Below are 20492 nucleotides of genomic sequence, written 5' to 3' on the forward strand. Positions count from 1 at the left end.
TTTTGCTAAAAATGTGTTTTACACCTTGGATCCCATTGCTGGTATTTGAGGAGTTTAAATTTAGTTCATATTACATTGCATTTGTTTTCTATATAATGTGGCGGTCATATTCTTTATGGTAGGATAAATGGCTGCAACAATATGGACAGGAGTTGGATGTCTATTAAGAACTACCTAGACCCCAAGTATTTAGATGGAGTTGATGAATTTATTAAGTTTGCTTTTCTAGGCAAGGATCCTAATTGTAAACTGCCATGTCCTTGCAAAGTATGCAATAATTTTGAGGATCAAACTAAGAAAGTCATGGCCAATCACTTGTGTCGAGGAATTGTTGATAGTTATACTAGGTGGATATATCATGGCGAAGGGTTTGAATCTGATGATGAGAATGATGACATAGAAATAAATGACAACGATAGTGACTTTGACAGTATGGAGGAGCTGTTAAATGATGTAGGAGTTGCTAACTTTGGTAAGAGTTGGAGACATTCACCGAAACTTGATACGGGTGCTTGTACCGAGAAAGAAGGAGAAGCAAGTAGGTTTCCCAGATTATTATCGGAGCCTGAAAAATCTCTATACCCGGGCTGTGAAAAGTATTCAAAACTCTCGTTTATTGTTCATATCCTCCACTTGAAAACAATGAATCGGTGGACTTGTAAATCTACTGATATGTTGCTGAAGTTCTTGCATCAAGTATTTCCTACAGCTTTGATTCCCAGTTCATATTACGAGGCAAAAAATTTCATCCGTGAGTTGGGGCTGAAGTGTGAAAAGATCCACGCCTGTGAAAATGATTGCGCACTCTTTTGGAATGAAAATAAAGGCCTTGATCATTGTCCAAATGAAAAATGTAAAGCACCGCGGTATAAATCTCCAAATTCCAAAATACCTAGAAAGGTGTTGCGTTATTTTCCATTAAAACCAAGACTGCAAAGACTGTTTGTGAACAAAGAGATTGCTCGGGATATGAGATGGCATAAGGAGAGACGTGTAGATAATGAGAACATGATGCGACATCCTGCTGATTCATTAGCTTGGAAGGATTTTGATAGAAATCACAAGTCCTTCGCTGAAGATCCTAGAAATGTGAGGCTAGGACTTGCTAGTGATGGCTTTAATCCCTTTGGAACCATGAGCAATTCATACAGTATATGATCTGTTATCCTTGTTCCTTACAATCTACCTCCTTGGAAATGCTTAAAAAATCCATTTTTTTTCTTATCAATGATTATTCCTGGTCCCAAAGCACCTGGAAATGACATTGACATATTCTTTAGACCACTAGTTGATGAGTTAAAAGAGTTATTTGCCACTGGTGTGGAGACATATGATGCCTTCAGGGAGGAGAAGTTCATGTTACGTGCAGCACTTTTGTGGACAATAAACGATTTTCCAGCATATGGCTATTTGTCGGGATGGAGTACAAAAGGGTACAAGGCATGTCCTGTGTGCTTAGATGAGACGACTAGTCTATATCTTAATAATGGTCACAAATGTTGTTACATGGGCCATCGCCGTTTTCTGCCTATTGATCATAAATGGCGTCGAGAAAAAAAGCAATTTAATGGAGAAAGAGAACATAGACAGCCTCCTAGGACCCTATCAGGTGAGGAAGTCCTCCAACAACTTCTTCGTATTGAGCAAGTTGAGTTTGGCAAGGCACCTGATTTGCTGCAACAGAAGAAAAGAAAACGCGTGCAGAACAGTTCAAATTGGAAGAAGATGAGCATATTCTTTGAACTTCCATATTGGAGTACCAATAAAATTAGACATAATTTGGATATTATGCACATTGTCAAGAATGTATGTGAATCTTTGGTAGGTACATTAATGAATATCCCTTCGAGAACTAAGGACACATGGCAGGCTAGGGAGGATTTAAAAGAAATGGGATTAAGGGAAGAGTTGCATCTACAACCGGGAGGCGGCGCATCTAAAGTTATGCCACTTGCATGTTACACTTTATCACGCCTAGAGAAAAAGAATTTCTGCCAGTTTTTGAGCACTATCAAGTTCCCGGATGGCTTTGCTTCGAACATTCCTCAGTGTGTGAAGACCAAGGAGCGTCAACTTTTAGAAATGAAGAGTCATGACTACTATGTGTTCATACAACGACTTCTTCCACTAGCAACTAGAGGAATGCTGTCAAAAAATGTATCTCAAATTTTAGTAGAGATCAGCAATTTTTTTCGAAAAATTTGTTCTCGAACTCTCTATCTAGATGAGCTGGAAATGCAGGAAAAAAATATTATTTTAATACTATGCAAACTTGAGAAAATTTTTCCTCCAAATTTCTTTAATGTAATGGTCCATTTAATGGTCCATTTACCCACTGAATCCAAGATTGCTGGACCGGCCCAATACCGGTGGATGTTTCCATTTGAGAGGTACATGCCTCTTATTTTTAATAATGCCTATTTGATTTACCTCCAATTTTCTTATTTTCTAACAACTCGGGCTGAATTTTTTTTTAGATAGAAAAATGGGTCAATACAAAGGCTATGTGAATAATAGGGCACGACCTGAAGGCTGTATAGCTAAGCGCTACTTGGATGATGAATGTCTTACATTCATTTCCAGGTATTTGCATGATGTTCTGACCAGGTTTAATCAAACGGAACGAAATATGGAGAAACACGAAGCTGCTGGAAAATTATCTATATTTTCTAGCTTGGCTCGGCCCTTTGAGGCAGCGCTGATTGGTTATCTAAGTGAGGTTGAATTGCAAAGAATACACCTGTTCATCTTGAGAAATTGCGAAGAAGTAGATGATTACTTGAGGTAATAATATACTTTAATGCTAAATCTATGTCGTGTTCTATAATATGTTCTTTATTGCTTGTAATTAAAGTCATTTGATAGAATATGTAACTACTTCTACTACTACAAATTTAGGGAGCATAGACAAATTCTTGAAAAGCAAAATTTATCGAGCGTACAGCAAAGGCTAGACTCGGAGTTTCCAAAGTGGTTTGAAGAACGTGTAAGTATTGGAAGAGATGTTAAAAACTTGTCAATTTCCTTTACTTTTTATTTTAGTAAACTATTAAAGAATCTGGTATGGCTGATGTAGGTCATGTATACACATACACGTGGAGAATGTACTGATGAATTGTTGTCCTTGGCTAGAGGACCTGATTTTCGAGTCAATACATTTGCTAGCTGTAATGTGAATGGATTTAGATTCCACATTAAGGCTCGGGAAAGAGAAAGAAAGACACAAAATAGTGGAGTTATGGTAAAGGGGGAGCATGCTGATAAAAAAACATACTTTTATGGTATAATTAATGATATAGTTGAGGTTGAATACTCATTTACTCAAAATCGAGTAGTTGTGTTTAAATGTGATTGGTGGACTTGAGGAATAATTCGGGAATCAAAGTAGACAAGCAGAGCAATATCACTAGCATCAACATGTCAAAAACATGGTACTCAGACCAGCCTTTTATATTAGCATCCCAAGCTGAACAAGTTTTCTATCTTCAAGATATGAAGCTTGGAGGTAATTGGCATGTTGTAGAGTTAGTTAGTCCACGCTCATCTTATGATGTTCCTGAGAAGCATGAAGATGATTTGGTTGATAACGAAGAGGCATACCAAGAAGAGTATCATGAAGATTTGATTGGTGTACAAGAAAATCTTGAGTTGGTCAGTTTGAAGAGAGGAGATGTGCAAACTGAAGAAAGGATAGAGGCTGGTGCTATGTTTTTTATAGAATTGTCAGCTAGCCGTGCAAGGCAATTGGATGACAATTTTATTGATAATAATGAGGAAATTGAGCAACAATTCAATTCTGAGGATGAAAATGAACAATTTGTACAAATCGATGACTATGAATCAGATTAAACAATGTTGTTCATTGAATTTCTTAATCAAATTTTTTCTTGTATTTTTTCTGTAATTTATGATATGTTGTCATGGCTGCTTGTGTTGTTTACGATTTTGGTGGTGCTTGCGTTATATGATTATGTAGATAGATGGCTGGACCGGGGAAAAAGGGAAAATTTACTTTACGACAAAGTCGGGATGCTGGGCGAGGAATTGTGGAGCAAACTAAAGAAAATGTAAGCTGCCAGGTAAAGAAACAAGAGTCATTTTCAGATATTTTCTTTTTTCCTAAACTAGCAATTATCATCCTAAACTAGTTACTATTGATAAGCACATTCTTATGTTATTGTAGCAAGCTAGTGAACCAAAAAATAGTGCAATTCCCAAGACAAGCAATGTCACTGAACCTGTATTAACAAAAAAGTCTTCTAGGATCCATCTATTTGATGAATCTGAGGTTAGTTATTATTTTTTTCAATCTGCCATTTAGATAAACTGGTTTATGACAAAGCAATTGATTCAACTTTTACATGTCGCTGTATAATGGTGGCTTGAATTGCTGGATTATAGATTCCTAGTGCATCCTCTGCTAGAGAAAATGCTACAAGAAATTCAGGTATACAAGCTGAGAGTAGACAGATTGCTGAAAAATCTTCAGGCAATGGAATGACATCACAAGAAGCTGCTGGGATGCAAACTGATGGAACTCCTACTTCACAGCATGTTGGATCTAATCAAGCTATTGGTTGTGAAAGCAATGAAACTGAAAGTATGCAAGACCTTGAGTCAAACGGTTCAGGTATGTCAGTTTTACGTGTAATTCTACTCTAATTAACTAATTACTGCCATGGTTGCTATTGTTAGCACTTATGGTCTTGTTTACTTTGTATCTACTAGACCAAGTGACGTTAAAAAGAAAAAGAGAATATACGCGTAATATTGCACTATCAAATGAAAAGAAAGCTGAAAAAAAGGTGAACATTACTGTTTCTGAAATAAGTGGAAGACTAGTTGGAGAAGGTGCTCAACGATACATTTCAGAGGCAAGCTGCGTTATTCGAAAGTATGGCAAGTGGAAAGCACCTAAATGGGGCAAGCTTCCTAAAGATGATAGAGATCAACTGCTAAGAATTACTAATGTAAGAATCTGCTATCATAGTATTTTTTTGGTTTTCTAGACGCAATTTAAATTAGTCCCTTAATTTTTTCTGATTTTGATATGTCTTTCTATTTTTAATTCAGAATAGTTTCACTTATGATGGAGGAAAGCATGTGAAACCAGCTTTAATTAAGCAATTAAATTCACAATATAGAAGTCGACATTATAATTTTCACATGCTATTCAAAAAATGTGGCTCTAAGGAGGAAGCTCTTGCACGTCGACCAAAATATGTGAAAGAATCAGATTGGATTTACCTTTGCGATTACTATTGTAGTCCAGAATTCAAGGTATGTGTAGCACATACTTGTTAATTTGCTATATACTTTGCCAATGTCTCTTTTTTATCTAGATCTGAGATAGAATTGACAATTGTAGGCCTTAAGTGAGTGAAATAAGCTGAACAGATCAAAGCAGCAAACTGCCCATACAGCTGGAACAAAATCATTTTTACGTCATAAGGATGACCGGGGTCAGTAAACGTGTAAAGTAGTTCATTTATGATGTGTGGTTGGGTTATTTAACCTGTTTTGCTAATAGGAAGCTAAGGAGGGAAGGACAGTTGGACCAATTGAACTTTATGACATGACACATTTTTGTCGAAAGAAGAATGCTATGGTTGACGAGACATCAGCTGAAAAACTGGTAAGAAAAATATCACTTTCAACTTAATACCAATGCTTCATGTCTCTTATGCATATATCAATAATAGCAAACCTGTGATTGTAGAGCAAAATGAAGGACTTACAGCTAGAAGCTTAATCTAGTGGTGTAAATCAAACCGAAGAAGACATCTGTATTGAGGTGACTGGGCGTATAACTGGATATGTACATGGTCGTGGCCCCTCCAAGGCTAGTTTAATTACACAAAAACTTGCAGAGATAGAAGAATTCAAGAAAAAGGCAGAACAAGCTGAGAAACGATCAGTTGAATTGGAAGTTCAAGTCCAATCTCAACAGCAGCTGATGCAAAGGCTTGAGAATCAACAAGCTGAAATGCAAAACTAGCAGCTTGAAATGCAGGAACTCCTTAAGGCTTTACGAGCAGAATTGCAGTCCAAGAACCAAGGCAATGGAAATGCATCTGGTAGTAATAGCTGGTAATGCATCCTTCTCATACGAATAATTGAATTACAATACTAATGTGAACTGTTGCTATTCTGATCCTTTAACTTATTGATTTTGGGGCTGATGTTATGCATCATTGTGGACTGTTTTTGATAATAGCATTTTTTGGGGCTGATGTGACCTGTTTTTGGGTAACTTGTGGTCACTGTGGACTATTTTTTGGTAATAGCATTTTTTGGGGCTGATGTTATGCATCATTGTGGACTATTTTTTGTTATAGTTGTGTAGTTTATGGTTATGATTATGGCTGATTTGTAGTTTTTGGTAACTTGTGGTCACCGTGGACTGTTTTTTGGTAATAGCTGGTAATAGCATTTTTTGGGGCTGATGTTATGCATCATTGTGGACTGTTTTTTGTTATGATTGTGTAGTTTATGGTTATGGTTATGGCTGATGTGTAGTTTTTGGTAACTTGTAGTCATTGTGGACTGTTTTTTGGTAATAGCTGGTAATAACATTTTTTGGGGCTAATGTTATCCATCATTGTGGACTATTTTTTGTTATGATTATGTAGTTTATTGTTATGGTTATGGGGCTGATGGTTGTGTAATAACATATTTTGGGGCTGATGTTATGCATCATTGTTATCTGAACTTATTCTTTGGGAAATATCTAGGTATCATGTATATAGTGCTATTAGTTTATCAATAGAGAGGTAAAAATCTGATTGTTCATCTGCAATAGTATATTATTTCCAAGTACAAGCGACAGACCATGCATGGATAGCAATCTTCTTTTTGCCTATGTAGTGACTTGAAAGAAATGAATATAATGCAAAGGGGGCGTTTGTGAACTTTGATTGGTTTCACCTGTTTAGATGGTCTTCACTTTCACATTGTGAGGCAAATAACTCATTCTCTTTGCACAGTTTAATCCTACAGAAGCATCGTTTCTTTCATGATTTATGAAGCATAAACTCCTAAAATCAAAGAGGGCTAGTATCTCCTGTATTCACACCTCGTACAATAAGTTGCTTTCTGTGTTTTAATATATAAACAACCAAAAGTATAAAGATTAAACAATAATTACTGTGGGAGTCCAATTTAATTGTTCAATAAGCTGAGCTATTTAAAGAAGAAGAAAGAAAATAAAAAAAATTGTTTTAGAGAGCTCTTTAGTTGAGCTTATGCAGTGTTGTATTTGTATAGATTAGACTGTGATTTCTAATTTCTTGCTGGTGTTGTAATATGTGGCCCCAAATTATATGAGATTCTTAATGAATTGTAATTTTTGTCTTAATAATCTAAGTCTCATTACTTGTTCTTTATTACTGTACTCCTCCCCTTACCTACTTCTTTTACTCTTTTATGACAGATAAATGCTATTCATACTAGCTTTTGGAAGATATCTATGGTTATGGTTGAAGAACGTTGAAGACAAAATTGCCTTTTGCTCATGGAGTGGTTCATTTAGATGTTTTTCAATTTCTTAAACTGTGATTACTTTTGTACTTGTATCTTATGTACAAGTGATATTTTGGACAAATGTTATTTTTGTAGGCATTAGTTGGGTAATGTACACTTGAATTTGGCATTTGAGAATGCTATATTATTACCATGTAATCTAATGCAAATACTTTTGGTTATCAATTGTTCATGTTTATTTGTATGGTTTGTTTAAAATCAATGATTTAGCAATGATTACAGGCCAAATTATGACTATTAAGCTATTGAGAAATTATCTAATGACAAAAAAAAGTTGTCACAAAATAAAAAATAAAAACTCCTTGTCACAACAGAAACTGTCACTAAATCTAAGCTACATTTGTGACGACAATTGTTATCAGTAAAATAGTTATATACAATGGCTTTCGGTGCTTTTTAGTGACGACCTTAAGTAGAGCATTTTTGACAAAAGGTCAATTCGTCAATAAAACACTTCCGGATTATTGTCACTAATGACAACTATTTAGTGACGACCTGAAATGTCGTCACTAAATAGTTGTCATTAGTGACAACAATCCGGAAGTGTTTTATTGACGACTTGATTTTTTGTCAAAAATGCTCTACTTAAAGTCGTCACTTATGAGAACTATTTAGTGACGAAATTTTAGGTTGTCACTGTTTACTTTTACAGACGGGGATTTAGTGACGACTTTGTGACGATCAAAAAGTCGTCAATAAAAGGTATTTGTGACAATATTTGTATGTTCTGTAATGACTTTGTGTTATCACTGATGAACAATTTTCTTGTAGTGACAATTAAATAGTTGTCAAGCTTACAACAAGAGTGTGATATTTTATTATCATTCATGTGAGTCTTATGCATAATACTGGGGGGGAAGTGCCCGCGTATCGCGCGGGTGTTTGGTGCCTGTGGGGAAGGAGGTTGATTTGTGAAGTAAACAATAGTGCATTGCAAGATGATATAGCCATCAAATAATGAGAAGCAGTTACCATTGCAAACCACATATAGTCCATAAAGAAATCCATAAAGTAGGAGAATGAGAACAGTAGTAATAGTCCATGAAGGGAAGATTGGAGTGCAGAAAGAGAGTAAATGCTGTAGTTATGGCTCTATGGAGTCCCTTATTTAGTTATAGTAGTAGTAGTAGTAGACGAGTTTAGATAGTTTAATAGGGCAGCCTTAAGTTCTCAGTTGTGTTGCTTCTTGGTGGTTCCGTCCTCTTGTTGTGCAGGTGATGCATCACTGGTTCCTTCGCTGGACTTTGTGGAAGATGAGTTCTCCAAATTGGCTGGGCCAGCTCTTTTCCTCGTCTCCATTTCTGTCATTGCGATATCTATTGCAGTTCCTTGAGAGATGCGGCCTGTTTTTTCTGCTACTTCAGCTAAGCTTGTTGTTCCAGGATGCTGATGTGGTTGCATAGTTGGTAGTGTACTTTGATATGACAACAAGCTCTTCAGGAGTTGAGTTCCTGATATGAGCAATGATAGCAATGTATTTGGCTGCAGCAGCTGAATTGTACGTATTTTGAGTCTTCTTTACCAAACAGACCAGGTTGTTTTGTTTGATAAAATCCTCAATGGTGGTATAGTCCAGCTTGTTTTGTAATGGATTATGAAAATGTAAAGATAAGCGAATAATGGATTAATTTAGTGAGTTTGAGTTGTGGTTAAGGGGCCATTTGTCTTTGTACCTGTATCTCTTGCTTTTGGATTTCAACGATAGTGAAAGGTAGCAGTTGCTCAGCATCATTGCCATTGAGATCAAGGGTGATTGAGCCGGTGTGATCTATAAGTTGTACCGTCAGTCTGCACCTGTTTACATAAGGGGGAAAAAGATATGAAGGATCCACTTAAACTACTGTAATATGGAACATGAGGACATATTGTGCACAATTTCTCCAGTATAAGTGCAGTAACTTCAGATCCACATTATAAATGAGTACTATGAATAACAAAATGAGTCCCTCAAAAGCAGCGGATTAACAAAATGTAGGCTTAACAAAACTCTTTCTCTGTAAGTCTGCATAACTTAGAAAACCCTCAATCCATTTCAGTGAAACTAAAATGAGTCCACTAATCAAGATTGGATGATAAGAGCAAAAAAGTGAAACTTATTACAGAACTCATCCATCATTGTTGTAATTCATTTGGGCTATTTTTTGCTGTTCGTTTGCTGGTGATTTTAAATGATGAAGTTGGAAGAAGGTAACTGTGCAGAATAGTATATATACCTTGGGCTGACACGAATGCATTTGTGGCATGACGTGCAGTCAAATTCCAAGTTCGGCCGTGCTCTAAGGTACTTGTAGCAGATAGGGCATGCATTGTACCACATTTTCTGGCTCCGGTCAAGTAGGTTTGGTATTCCCCTTATCCAGTATGGTCGCTTCTGTTCAATTGGTGTACAGCTATTTAGATGGTTTTTAAATTGCATGAGTATTGCAGATTATATGGTTACCGTATTTGTAGTTGTCAAGCTTTTGATAGTGACAACTCTATCATCGACTGGAGCTGGGATGAGGTTTAAGCGATCTGCATATGTTCGTTCTGCAATGAATTTCAGGAATGCTTCTTGATTTTTGCTTGACCTGCAAGTGGCAAAATGTATTAGGTAATGGAGGTATGATGTAAAGTTTGATCTTTAAGAATAGGTCATTTATTAGTTTATGCTGGATGTTAGAGGTTGACATTACCAAGTACGAAGCGCATTTGCTTGAGCAGTCGGAGGATTGATCAAGATACAAGTTGCAAACTTGGTTGATAGGTTCAAAGCTATGTGTCACAGAGAATAGTTTTATTTCATTAATATTTGGGGTGAATATGGGGTTAACATATTCAACAGTATGTAATAGTGAGAATCAGAAGCATTACTGTAGTCAAATGCATAGACTTACTATGATAGGAGGTTGCTTTAATTCTTAGACCAACAATGATTGGTTGTGTGTGGATCATGTCAGCTATTTGTTGGCCCTTATCAAATTCATGCTCACCCCAAAGCATCAAGACAAGAGGTTGGGAGCTACATGTACAAGTTAGCCATGTTTATTTAAAATCAAATGTTATTTTGTTTAATTGGATGGATGTAATATGTACCTTTCATCGACTATGATTATTTCTCTGGTAGGTGTTGGTCCCCTCATGGCCCTTGGGTTAACATGTATAGCAACTCCAAGTAGATCTGTGTAGTAGAGATAGGTTGTCTATTCGGATGAATGTATTATAAAATAATATGAGAGGGGGCAAATATTACCTATTTCTTCATCTGTGTCAATGTGCTCATAGATTCTGCCATACGGTTTGAAGTTGAAGATATCTGGTAGCATCGGAGGCTCCGATTCATGAACTTGCTGCACAACGGTTGAATTGTCAATAACCCAGCAGTATTCATTGCTATAAGTACTATATCTGGGCTGGACTGTCTCAAGTTTTGCACTGGAGATATAGTATCGACGAAATGGCTGGAAATGTCTCTTGAAAAAATGGATGTCACCACCGTATATCATTGCTTGTGCTTTTCTTCTCTGAAATAGAAAAGTTTTCATTTGTGAATGGTTATGGTGTAGTGGAACATATCAGTTCAAAGTCTATGCACAAGGCCAAATTACTTAGCTGATCATTTGCAACAATTACAAATCCATGGAAAGAATGGAATAGTGGACAAATAGGGGATGTGCAGAAAAGAGTAGAATGTCAAAGGTTAGTTATTTTTAAGAGCCTCTGTAGAAAGTACAATGGCCGGCATTGCGTCACATGTAGTTTACAGGAGACAAAGTATTTAGGAGTCTTACAAATACTGCCTATTTAAAAACAAAGTGAAGGAAAAGTGATGTGATAAAAGTGCAGGCTGAATTAGCGTGAATTCCATGGTCGTTCAGTTGCGAATTAGCTTTATGGCGAAATGCACTCAATAGGGCAGTAGAGTAGTTGGCACCAACTGGCCAATTCTCTACCTACATCGCTTTTGGTCTTCCCATTCAATATCCAATTACCTTATAAGCGCCTGTGAGGGAAGCTGATTTTGCCAGTGTTGAGGGATTAGGTGTTTGATGGTGAACACAAGTTATAGCTATGTTCATGGACTTGGTTAATGAAACTACAGCATAACCAAGTTTAAGCTTTTTATTCTACCCAAGCAATATGACCAAACAAGTATCTTGGAAAAGTGATAAGCTGTAGTAAATAAGTGGTAGAAGGTCAGCAGAAGAAAATATTGCTCTTGGAGTCAGGCATAGACCCAAACTTGGTTACACTACTACTAACCCAGCATCCTTCTCGACTATTTACCAAATAGAACTTATCTTCGAGATATGGATTCGTTCAAGCCCAGTACTTCTTTCAGTCCCCTTCCCTGTGTTAATTTTAGCATCCCAGGACGTGTTCTTTGTGTTTTGTATCTCAACGTTAGATTTAATCATTATGCATCTAAAAGATTGCAAATAAGTTCATTGACTATTATGTTGATTATATCTATGATTCATTTTCTGATTGCATTCTATCAACCTAATAACAAGGATAACAGTATAATACTATTGCAGGAGAGGCGAAGAAAAAAGATTATTGAGATCAAGATATAAGGGCAGAGCAATGAAAGCCAAGGCACCAATAGTGGCTGATCTAAACCTATTGTGATGTCTCCATCCATATAAAGGGTATGTTGCTGATCAAAAGTTGAGAAGATCGATCTATCCTTCAATCCCCCTGTTCCCCCCCCCCACATATAATTCCCACCACATTTTTATGAAAATTCATAGTAACCTCATTTACCAATAGGTAAAAAATAAAAAATCTAAACGTTGGGAATCATTTTTTTTTAAAAATAAATTTGATCATGTGACCCTATTCATTTGTCCCGGTATATGTTGTGCTATCATATGAGCAACGCTATAATCCCAAACTGAAGTCTTTCTTGATGATAGTGTGAAATTTCTCCATCTCTATGAAGCTAATGCCTAATTAAGAAGTTGACTGAACAATCATCTCAGCAAATAATCCAACAACCCAGGAGCATTGAAGAATGAAGAGTAACTAATAGTCGAGATAGTACACATATATCCACAGTAGGCCCAGTAGTGATGGATCAAACTAAAACACACGTACACACATAACACAAATGTCAATGCAGCATGAGCCAACCAAATGCTTTTCACTGCATTAGCACTTTCTCCTAGACACAAAAAGAAACTATAATTCATTTCATTTCATGGCTGGCCTTAATCCGTTTTAATGCAAAGTCTTTTATTAACTACTACTAACTACGACTGAGAGTTGGATAAGGGCAGAGGCAAGAAAAGGCTGCCCACTACAGAATTGAGTGTGAGGTTGGCCAGCCTTACCCAATCGTACACCAGCCTTTTTTGATACTTTAGGGGAATTTATAGCCTTTGGTAATGTCTATGTATTTAAGCACATTTATGGCCTTGTACTAAATGACTAATAACCTATTGCAATCACTGGATTCCATCACTGTCAATAGACATTAGGAAAAAAATTCCCTACTTCAAGAGTTTTACTTTTTTTTAAACCAAAGTGGGGAAAAATTGGTGCTACGATAGTTGGCTATATAGTTTTCCCTATGCGTCCTCCTAAATCCATAATGCCCTTATCCTGATTCCCCCCCACCGCTTCCCTACTGTGTCTGTATCTTCTCTTGTCCCATATGGTAGCTACAAGCCTACAACTTCCTATGGGCATTTTCAGACCCTTTTCTTGTACTACCAAAAAGCAGCTTTGAATATCAAAACTGCTTCCAGTTACATGAGAAAGTGGTAGTATATATGAAGCATAACATAAAGGTATAACAGCAAAATTGCGGGAACTGAGATTGTGATCCCTTTTCTTTTTTTTAGCCTTTAACTCGGTGCTTTATTTATTTCAGTTACGTATTCTTCTGATCCAGCAGACAAAATCTTACACATCAATTAATGGTGGAAGCAGAATTTAATGATAAGGAATGTACAACAGCAAAAAGGTTCTAAAACTCGTAATCAAAGGGGGGAAAACAAACTATATGTTCATTGGGATAAAATCACAGTAGGAAGTTAGATCTGGGGATGGTCACAAAAGGGATAATTTTGGCAGCTATTATTATGATGATATTTCAGGAAGTCTTGAAGTTAAGCACCTGACTTAGCATTTTTAATTAAAACACATTTGAGTATGGAAAAGGGAAAATGAATAATTAGAAAGGTCATAGCAGGAGCTACATAAACTGAAGAACTTGAGCATGGAGTTTTTGGGTTTTTTGCTACTGTTTGTGTACGATAAGGCTGAACAAATTCTAGAGTGAGATCCATTATACAGCAAATCAAAATTAGTTTTATGATTGTAAGCTAAAATCTTGGGTTATTGGTATCTAGAAATGAAATTGTGAACAGGACAGAGTAACATAAAAGTAAATAATTGTAGATGCCTAACTATTACCTCAGCATCAACAAAGACCAGTTTCTGATATGTAGTTCCTTTCCTTGAAGTTTGAGGTTTTTGCTTCTCCAGGACTTGGCCAATTGTAATCCAATCACTTTACTCTGGGCTGATCTCATAGAACTGAACCAAGTTGCTGTCCATTTTTCTCTGCAGTATTGCTGCAAATAGCTGGGAAAATAACTATGTTAGTATAATATTGGGGCATGATGTATATACAGCAGGTGCATTTAAATAATATGTTTAATAAGACTATGCATTAGCTAAGTGCAAAACTTCTTGGTAGACTATATTTGCAGTCAAACTGTCCAAGGTAATATCATGTATAGGAGGACGTATAAGGATCTTGACAGAATTGCTATTTTTAGCTCTTGAAATGGCAACATAAAGCTGGCCATGTGAAAATACAGGCTCACGAAGATAAATACCAACAAAGTCTAAAGTTTGTCCCTGAGCTTTGTTAATAGTCATTGCAAAACAAAGCCTTACAGGAAATTGTATCCTTTCAAAAGAGATTGGACAATTTGGATCATCTTCAACACTAAAGCAAATCCTATGGAGAAAGACTTGTTTTCCACTGAATTCGCCTGAGCTTATAATAGCATCTATTACATTAGATTTTAATGATCTACATACAAGTCTAGTGCCATTACGTAGTCCCTCAGGTGGATCAATGTTCCGAAGCAGCATAATTGGTGTATTTTGCTTTAGAGTTAATCGATGTGGAGGTAAACCATTAGGCATGAGGCTGTTTATGAAATCTTCCAGAATTGTTTGTTGAGAAGGATCTAAGCATGTGTCACGGCTGATATAATCAAAAGAATCTCCTAGGAAGTTTTGGATCAAGGTATCATTGATCACATCTACGAAATCATTTTTTGTAGTGAGGATAGCTCTATTGATTCCTGAATAATTGCTGCCAGCAAAAATTGAAAAATCTAGATACACTATGTTGATTAGAGCAGTTAAAGATTCTTCTTCAGTGGTATATCTGATAAGCATTTTTGCAGGAATCTCAACATTTTCATCATATATAACTGGTTCAGTTCCATTGCCGAGACGAAGAAGATATTCTATAAAATTGGGGTCTGATTTTGCTCTCATATTTTCTTTCAATTGTATCTTTTGGAGTTCAGGCCAGATATAAGATGTTATTAAATTGGACTGAACAAAATCAGATTTTGACCCTCTAATAACAATTGGTAATACTTGTCTGAAATCTCCTCCAAAAACAATGACCTTTGATCCAAAAATCTCAGAGCTGTCTATTAGATCCCTGAATAATTTATCAACTCCCTCAATTCCAGCTTTATGTGTCATCGGTGCTTCATCCCAAATTATTAATTTTGCTCGTTGGAGTAACTTTGCTAATGAACTTTGTTTACTCACTTTGCACATCTTATTTGGGTTCATGTCTAGCGGAATTTTGAAACGGGAATGTGCAGTTCGATCTCCTGGAAGTATAGCTGCTGCAACTCCACATGAAGCAGTGGCTAATGCTATGTATCCTTTTGACCTCACTTCTGCTAATAATGCTCTATATAGAAATGTTTTCCCTGTTCCCCCAGGGCCATCAACGAAAAAGCAACCCTTACTTTTCACAAAGACAGCTTCAATAATCAAATTAAATGCTGCTTTCTGCTCCTTATTTAATAATGATATTGCAGATATATCATTTTCTGTGACTTTTATACTCATTTCACTCATTGTATCTCATGTACCTTTTCCAACCTGATCAAACTTCAGCACTCTATGAACTAAAGCATATGTATTGATGTTCTTTCCCATTGACTCTAAAAATTTGTTGATTTCATGAAGGACCCTATGCTCCTTTTCCTCAGCAGATAGGTAGGGTAATCTAGCAAAATCCTCTGACATGGAGCCTTTAAACTTCAATCATAATGATCTAGCATCAGCAGGAGGGAAATAGACTAATAATGTAGCAAATAACCTCCTAAAACTGTAAGGCATGTGAAACAAGGCTGCCTCTTCTAGACACTGCTCTTGAGGATTGTTTGACTCAAATAAACCCCTCATGATTGCAGCCTCTCTAAATGTGTTCACACAAACTCCATTGAATGATTTCAGGTCAGCAAATGACTTAGGCCCTTTCACATTTAGCAACAGCAGCCTTAAGAAATATCGCTCTCCCACTATTGGGTTTGCAGTCACTATTCTCCCAATGCAGTCTCTTTGTTTTATGACGTCCCACAACTTTTTCCCAGGGTACCATACAAAGTATTCAGGAAATTCTTTGTAGGTGCATTTTAGCTTCTTTGCTGTTTCATCAGTAGCATTCATTCTAAAAAACTTAGTCAACATACTCATTTTTGCATGCTTGTTTTTCATCAAATCTCGGAGACCATCATCATCTTTAAAAGTTAATGATTGATAATTTTCTAAGTGGAGTTGAAGATGGATGACTGCAGGATGTATATCAAACAAGGGAAACCTATAAATTCGCCAAATTGCCTCTATCGGGGAAACCCACCTTGCTGCCTGGTACTCTTTGATTTCATCTATTTCAGAAGATTTAGCTTCAGAATTAACAAAGAAATGAATTTTGTCATGACCCTTGTATATGTATTTGTATGTATATTTCACCACTTTTATTGTTGAGCAGATTTCTACATTAATGTGGCAATTAAATTTTGCTAGAAGATATCCATTGTATGGAACAACCCATCTATTGTCCAACTCATGACCTCATACAAAGACTTTTCTTCCATTATTTCGTCGTCTATAAGTTGGATAAGTGTTTTCCCCATGCAATGTCTTCTCTGCCCAATCTTTAGGATATTTGTTCTTACATTTTTTGGTGGTAGTTTCTTGCATACAAATATTTTCAGGTTTTTTGTCACCACATGGGCCATGTATCATATATTTCCAGACCATTTTAAATAAATGTTTCTGTTCCACCGGATCAGGTAATTCAGCAGATACAATTTGATCATATGATTCCATTGAGTAAAGTTTTGAAGCAGGGTGTAAAATGATAAGGAAATGAGCATGGGGTAATCCACGTTTTTGGAATTCTACAACATAGGTATAAGCTGCAACTTTTCCAAAGATTTCTTTTTTAAAGAGCTCCTCTTTCAGTAATTCAAGTTTTGCATGGAACACTCTAGCACATAGATCAACTCTATTTTGTGATTCATCTGTTGGCAGCATATTTTTTTTGATTTCTGGCCATGAAGGATTACAAGTCATTGTCAAAAAGAGGTCAGGCTTTTCCATACTTTTGTACCAAACTCATGGCGTCAACATAACGCCTTTTCATATCTCGAGGTCCTCCTATAAATGAAGCAGACAAGATCACTCATTGGCCAACATTCGAACCCTTAGCCTCCCCTTCAACAACAGAGTCCATTACTTCTTGGAGCTGTTGTGATTCATCTGTTGGCAGCATATTTTTTTTTGATTTTTGGCCATGAAGGATTACAAGTCATTGTCAAAAAGAGGTCAGGATTTCCATACTTTTGTACCAAACTCATGGCATCAACATAACGCCTTTTCATAACTCGAGGTCTTCCTATAAATGAAGCAGGCAAGATCACTCGTTGGCCAACATTCGAACCCTTAGCCTCCCCTTCAACAACAGAGTCCATTACTTCTTGGAGCTGTTTAGTTCTTATTAATTTCTGTCTCTTCCTATGGAAGTCGAGTCTTTGTGTTTCTATTTTCACGTACATGTCGACTACATATTGTTGGAATGCTCGAGCAGTGTTCAAAATACCAGGTGTATTTTGTTTTCTCATCTGAAACCTATATGCATAATATTCCCTCATCGACACATATTTTTTTGAGTCTTCAAATTGGCTGAAAGCTGATGCATAAAATGACAAAAGTTACCTTTAGTTACTTGCTTGAAACGTAGGGGTAATAGATAAAATTTTAATCTTGGCTATTTTGCTGACCTTGTTCCTCAGATTGTATCACTTCATTGGCAGATCTGAAATTGTGTAAAGTTGCATTATCTGTGTAATGTTTAGTACATCTCTTTCATTTTTTTGGGTTCCCAGTCCCCGATCTCTTAATTCCTGGTTGCCACCCTGTCTCACCTAGGGGAAATAATAGAGGGTACTGCAAAGGATCGTAACAACCATAGTAGTATTGAACTCTACGGCTTTCTCCACCATTAGTGTATACTATAATATGCCTTGAATATGTTTGCTCCGCACCTTCACCCTCTACCCAAAGCGCTGCTACTTGAGATACAGTTGGCTTGTTAAACACCCTTTGATCACTATCACAATGGGTTTTGAGAACTATTTGATGGGATTCTAAATTAGGGACATGACGCAGACTACGGAAGAAGCAAGCATATGGGTTATTTTTCATCACTTCTATGAGCTTTAAGACCACGGCCTCGCTGAGTTTTGCAGAAAATGCCATTCGGTTCACAAGCTCATGTTCAGTGTCATGGAAATATAGTTGTAAGAACATCCCCGATCCTCCATGAGGTAAAAGTTGATTAATGTAGTGATAAGTCTGTCCCTGTATCTTGAATGTATATATCCCATTTGTCCTCTTACATAATGACTTGTCATAGTGAACCCCAAATGACGTAAAGGCAAACATGTTGTTATAGGTTCGTACGTATGTCCTAAAACACAAGGCTTCTTCAGTTTGCCCCGTAAATAATTCAATCAACATGTCTGAAAGCTTATTTTCTTTCAACACTACCTCTCCATCTGAGCAGCAAAAATTAGCAGTCTCTGAAAAGAATTTTTTTGCCCCGCAATACTTACAGTCATCTACTTCAGGTAAAGTATCAGCTTCTAAGATAACGGAGGATAACAATTCAGTTCCTTTAGTCATAGAGCTGCCTACATTTGATAAAATTTGATTTAGGCACGTATATTAAGCGAATTTAGAAACACTTTTCTTAAATGTTTATTTACCTTGTTTATGCCGTCCAGACCACTTTTTTTTTGTAGTTTCTTTGTTCGTTGCAGAAGCTGGCACTAATCAATAATTTTGATATAGTTAGAAACAACTCATTCTTATTAATGTTTAGTTTTCTGGGGATATGTATAAAATTCGGGGAGCTTTCTATATCTGAAAATTTTAACCTGTCATTTGGTTCAATATCTTCATCCGAGTGGAGGGTTTCTGAGTGTTCACAGCCAATGAAGATGAAGATCCTAAATCAACAATTGCAAGTGATTACTGTTTTAGAATGTAATCTATCATAGAATAGGTGACTACTTTCTATTAGAGTGTTACCTTCGGCTATAGTCACGCTTGGTAAATCATTGATAGCATCTGTCAACAGGGCAGTACAGCTACTGCATATCAGTGGTTGATCTATAAGTGTCAATTTTGAATATGATTAACATAGGATATGGGAAATATAAGTTGGAATTAGACTAAAGCTTTTAAGTTATTAACTGTGGATCAACCTGAGCTTTTTTGTGTGTCTCCATGTCGGCTGGGGGCTGACAGCAAACATTTGGGGCTGCGCCTATATATGTATGTATAACACATCAGCCTTGGCTTTTAATAATACATTTAGGTTTCGTTTAGTGCTGGAATTGATCCAAATTACAATCTGCAAACCTGGGCAGTTGTTCGGAGTCTCAGTTTCATGGGATGTTTGTTTGCAGCTTGTTTCACAAGGGTCATGCGCATCTAAAAAATGATGTATTAAAATTTGTCGGCCTGGTCAAACGTATCTTAGGGATTATCTCTTTTTATTTAAAGTCATCTACTTGTATAACAAAGGCTACTATTCTGTTGGCCTCCATCGTTCACTTCTAAAGGTTGCTGTAATAACAACCTGCTAGCTTCATCCTCACAGGCCTGTTGTTTTCTTCTCTTATAAGCATCTCGGCTTTTTTGTCGCTGTCGCTCTTTTCCTTCTTCAGGCAACGATGCATATTTAGCCCTTGCTCTCTCATTTCGCCGTCGCTTTTGCTCTTGCAACTTGTTATGTTTACTTGGTATAGTCATTTTAGACCACGATAATTATACATCCTAAAGGTTTTCCTGGGGGTGAAACGTCTTTTATAATAAAGGTATTAATAATAACAGCGAAAATGTCCGACATCATATATTATTTAGGAATTCACTATCCTAAATAACAATCAAGGCACAAGATCCCACAGATAAATCAGATTTCTAAATGTTCAAGCATAACAATCAACAGATATGTATCAAGTGCAGTAGTAAATCACATATGTAGCCAAGACATCTAATCTGGCCTATGCCTTTTCATTCCCTTCATATCCTTTGCATTTATTTGGTCTCTTCAGAAATAATTAAGTACATGTTGTCTAGACCAAAGGGTAAGTAGGAAAGTGCACGTTGGGATAGGCTGGGTCCTTTAGAGTCAGATTCAGTGAGAGTTCTGAACGGTTGGGAGTAAGGGCTGTGGTGGATTTTCTTATGCAATAGTTTAAATCTGGCAAAAGGATATATTCGTGTCGCTTAGAGTATACTGCTCGGTGGCAGTTCAGTTGGTGTTTACTTTAGCATCTTATGAACAATGTCAACAATACTAATGTTGTCAGTTTACTATTTTCAGCAGCAAACTTATATTTTCA

General features: G+C 36.6%; 5 protein-coding genes and 1 long non-coding RNA gene across 6 annotated transcripts; 3 read left to right on the forward strand and 3 right to left on the reverse strand.

Moving 5' to 3' along the window:
- The first annotated feature begins 141 nt into the window (after positions 1–141).
- On the forward strand, positions 142–1158 carry LOC140013517 (uncharacterized). Its single transcript, XM_072062821.1, has one exon. It carries the CDS (start codon positions 142–144, stop codon positions 1156–1158), a length of 1017 nt encoding a protein of 338 aa, XP_071918922.1.
- A 69-nt stretch (positions 1159–1227) lies between these two features.
- On the forward strand, positions 1228–3849 carry LOC113706015 (uncharacterized). The gene is made up of 5 exons (XM_027227912.2): positions 1228–2147; positions 2584–2784; positions 2899–2986; positions 3077–3281; positions 3440–3849. Exons 1-5 carry the CDS (start codon positions 1228–1230, stop codon positions 3847–3849), a joined length of 1824 nt encoding a protein of 607 aa, XP_027083713.2.
- A 2049-nt stretch (positions 3850–5898) lies between these two features.
- Positions 5899–7500, forward strand: LOC140013326 (uncharacterized). Its single transcript, XR_011820413.1, has 2 exons — positions 5899–6090; positions 7433–7500. It is a non-coding gene; the product is annotated as an uncharacterized lncRNA (long non-coding RNA).
- Positions 7501–8902: 1402 nt separating this feature from the next.
- LOC140013518 (replication protein A 70 kDa DNA-binding subunit D-like) lies at positions 8903–11027 on the reverse strand. The gene is made up of 6 exons (XM_072062822.1): positions 10775–11027; positions 10618–10702; positions 9983–10112; positions 9756–9913; positions 9216–9336; positions 8903–9118 (listed from the first exon to the last, which is right to left on the reverse strand). The coding sequence occupies exons 1-6, from the start codon at positions 11025–11027 to the stop codon at positions 8903–8905; spliced, it is 963 nt and encodes a 320-aa protein (XP_071918923.1).
- A 3169-nt stretch (positions 11028–14196) lies between these two features.
- LOC113706016 (uncharacterized) lies at positions 14197–15651 on the reverse strand. The gene has a single exon (XM_027227914.1). It carries the CDS (start codon positions 15649–15651, stop codon positions 14197–14199), a length of 1455 nt encoding a protein of 484 aa, XP_027083715.1.
- A 189-nt stretch (positions 15652–15840) lies between these two features.
- Positions 15841–19899, reverse strand: LOC140013519 (uncharacterized). Its single transcript, XM_072062823.1, has 7 exons — positions 19659–19899; positions 19174–19254; positions 19020–19091; positions 18006–18773; positions 17862–17921; positions 17387–17770; positions 15841–16463 (listed from the first exon to the last, which is right to left on the reverse strand). Exons 1-7 carry the CDS (start codon positions 19897–19899, stop codon positions 15841–15843), a joined length of 2229 nt encoding a protein of 742 aa, XP_071918924.1.
- Between the last annotated feature and the right edge of the window lie 593 nt (positions 19900–20492).

The sequence above is a fragment of the Coffea arabica genome, chromosome 8c, assembly GCF_036785885.1.
Source record: "Coffea arabica cultivar ET-39 chromosome 8c, Coffea Arabica ET-39 HiFi, whole genome shotgun sequence".
Taxonomy (NCBI): domain Eukaryota; kingdom Viridiplantae; phylum Streptophyta; class Magnoliopsida; order Gentianales; family Rubiaceae; genus Coffea; species Coffea arabica.

Excerpts from the sequence above, each read along its gene's own strand:
- LOC140013518 (XM_072062822.1), bottom strand. The coding sequence starts at position 11,027 with ATGATATACGGTGGTGACATCCATTTTTTCAAGAGACATTTCCAGCCA. Across the intron at positions 9,914-9,982 it reads GCTTGACAACTACAAATACG|AAGCGACCATACTGGATAAG; the intron begins GTAACCATATAA and ends CCAATTGAACAG. Across the intron at positions 9,119-9,215 it reads TCCAAAAGCAAGAGATACAG|CTGGACTATACCACCATTGA; the intron begins GTACAAAGACAA and ends TTACAAAACAAG.
- LOC140013519 (XM_072062823.1), bottom strand. The coding sequence starts at position 19,899 with ATGACTATACCAAGTAAACATAACAAGTTGCAAGAGCAAAAGCGACGG. Across the intron at positions 19,092-19,173 it reads AAGCGTGACTATAGCCGAAG|GATCTTCATCTTCATTGGCT; the intron begins GTAACACTCTAA and ends TTGTTGATTTAG. Across the intron at positions 16,464-17,386 it reads CCTCTTTTTGACAATGACTT|ATGAAATCAAAGAGTACCAG; the intron begins GTAATCCTTCAT and ends CTTCTGAAATAG.
- LOC113706015 (XM_027227912.2), top strand. The coding sequence starts at position 1,228 with ATGATTATTCCTGGTCCCAAAGCACCTGGAAATGACATTGACATATTC. Across the intron at positions 2,785-2,898 it reads GAAGTAGATGATTACTTGAG|GGAGCATAGACAAATTCTTG; the intron begins GTAATAATATAC and ends CTACAAATTTAG. Across the intron at positions 3,282-3,439 it reads TAAAAAAACATACTTTTATG|ACCAGCCTTTTATATTAGCA; the intron begins GTATAATTAATG and ends CATGGTACTCAG.
- LOC140013517 (XM_072062821.1), top strand. The coding sequence starts at position 142 with ATGGACAGGAGTTGGATGTCTATTAAGAACTACCTAGACCCCAAGTAT.
- LOC113706016 (XM_027227914.1), bottom strand. The coding sequence starts at position 15,651 with ATGAGTGAAATGAGTATAAAAGTCACAGAAAATGATATATCTGCAATA.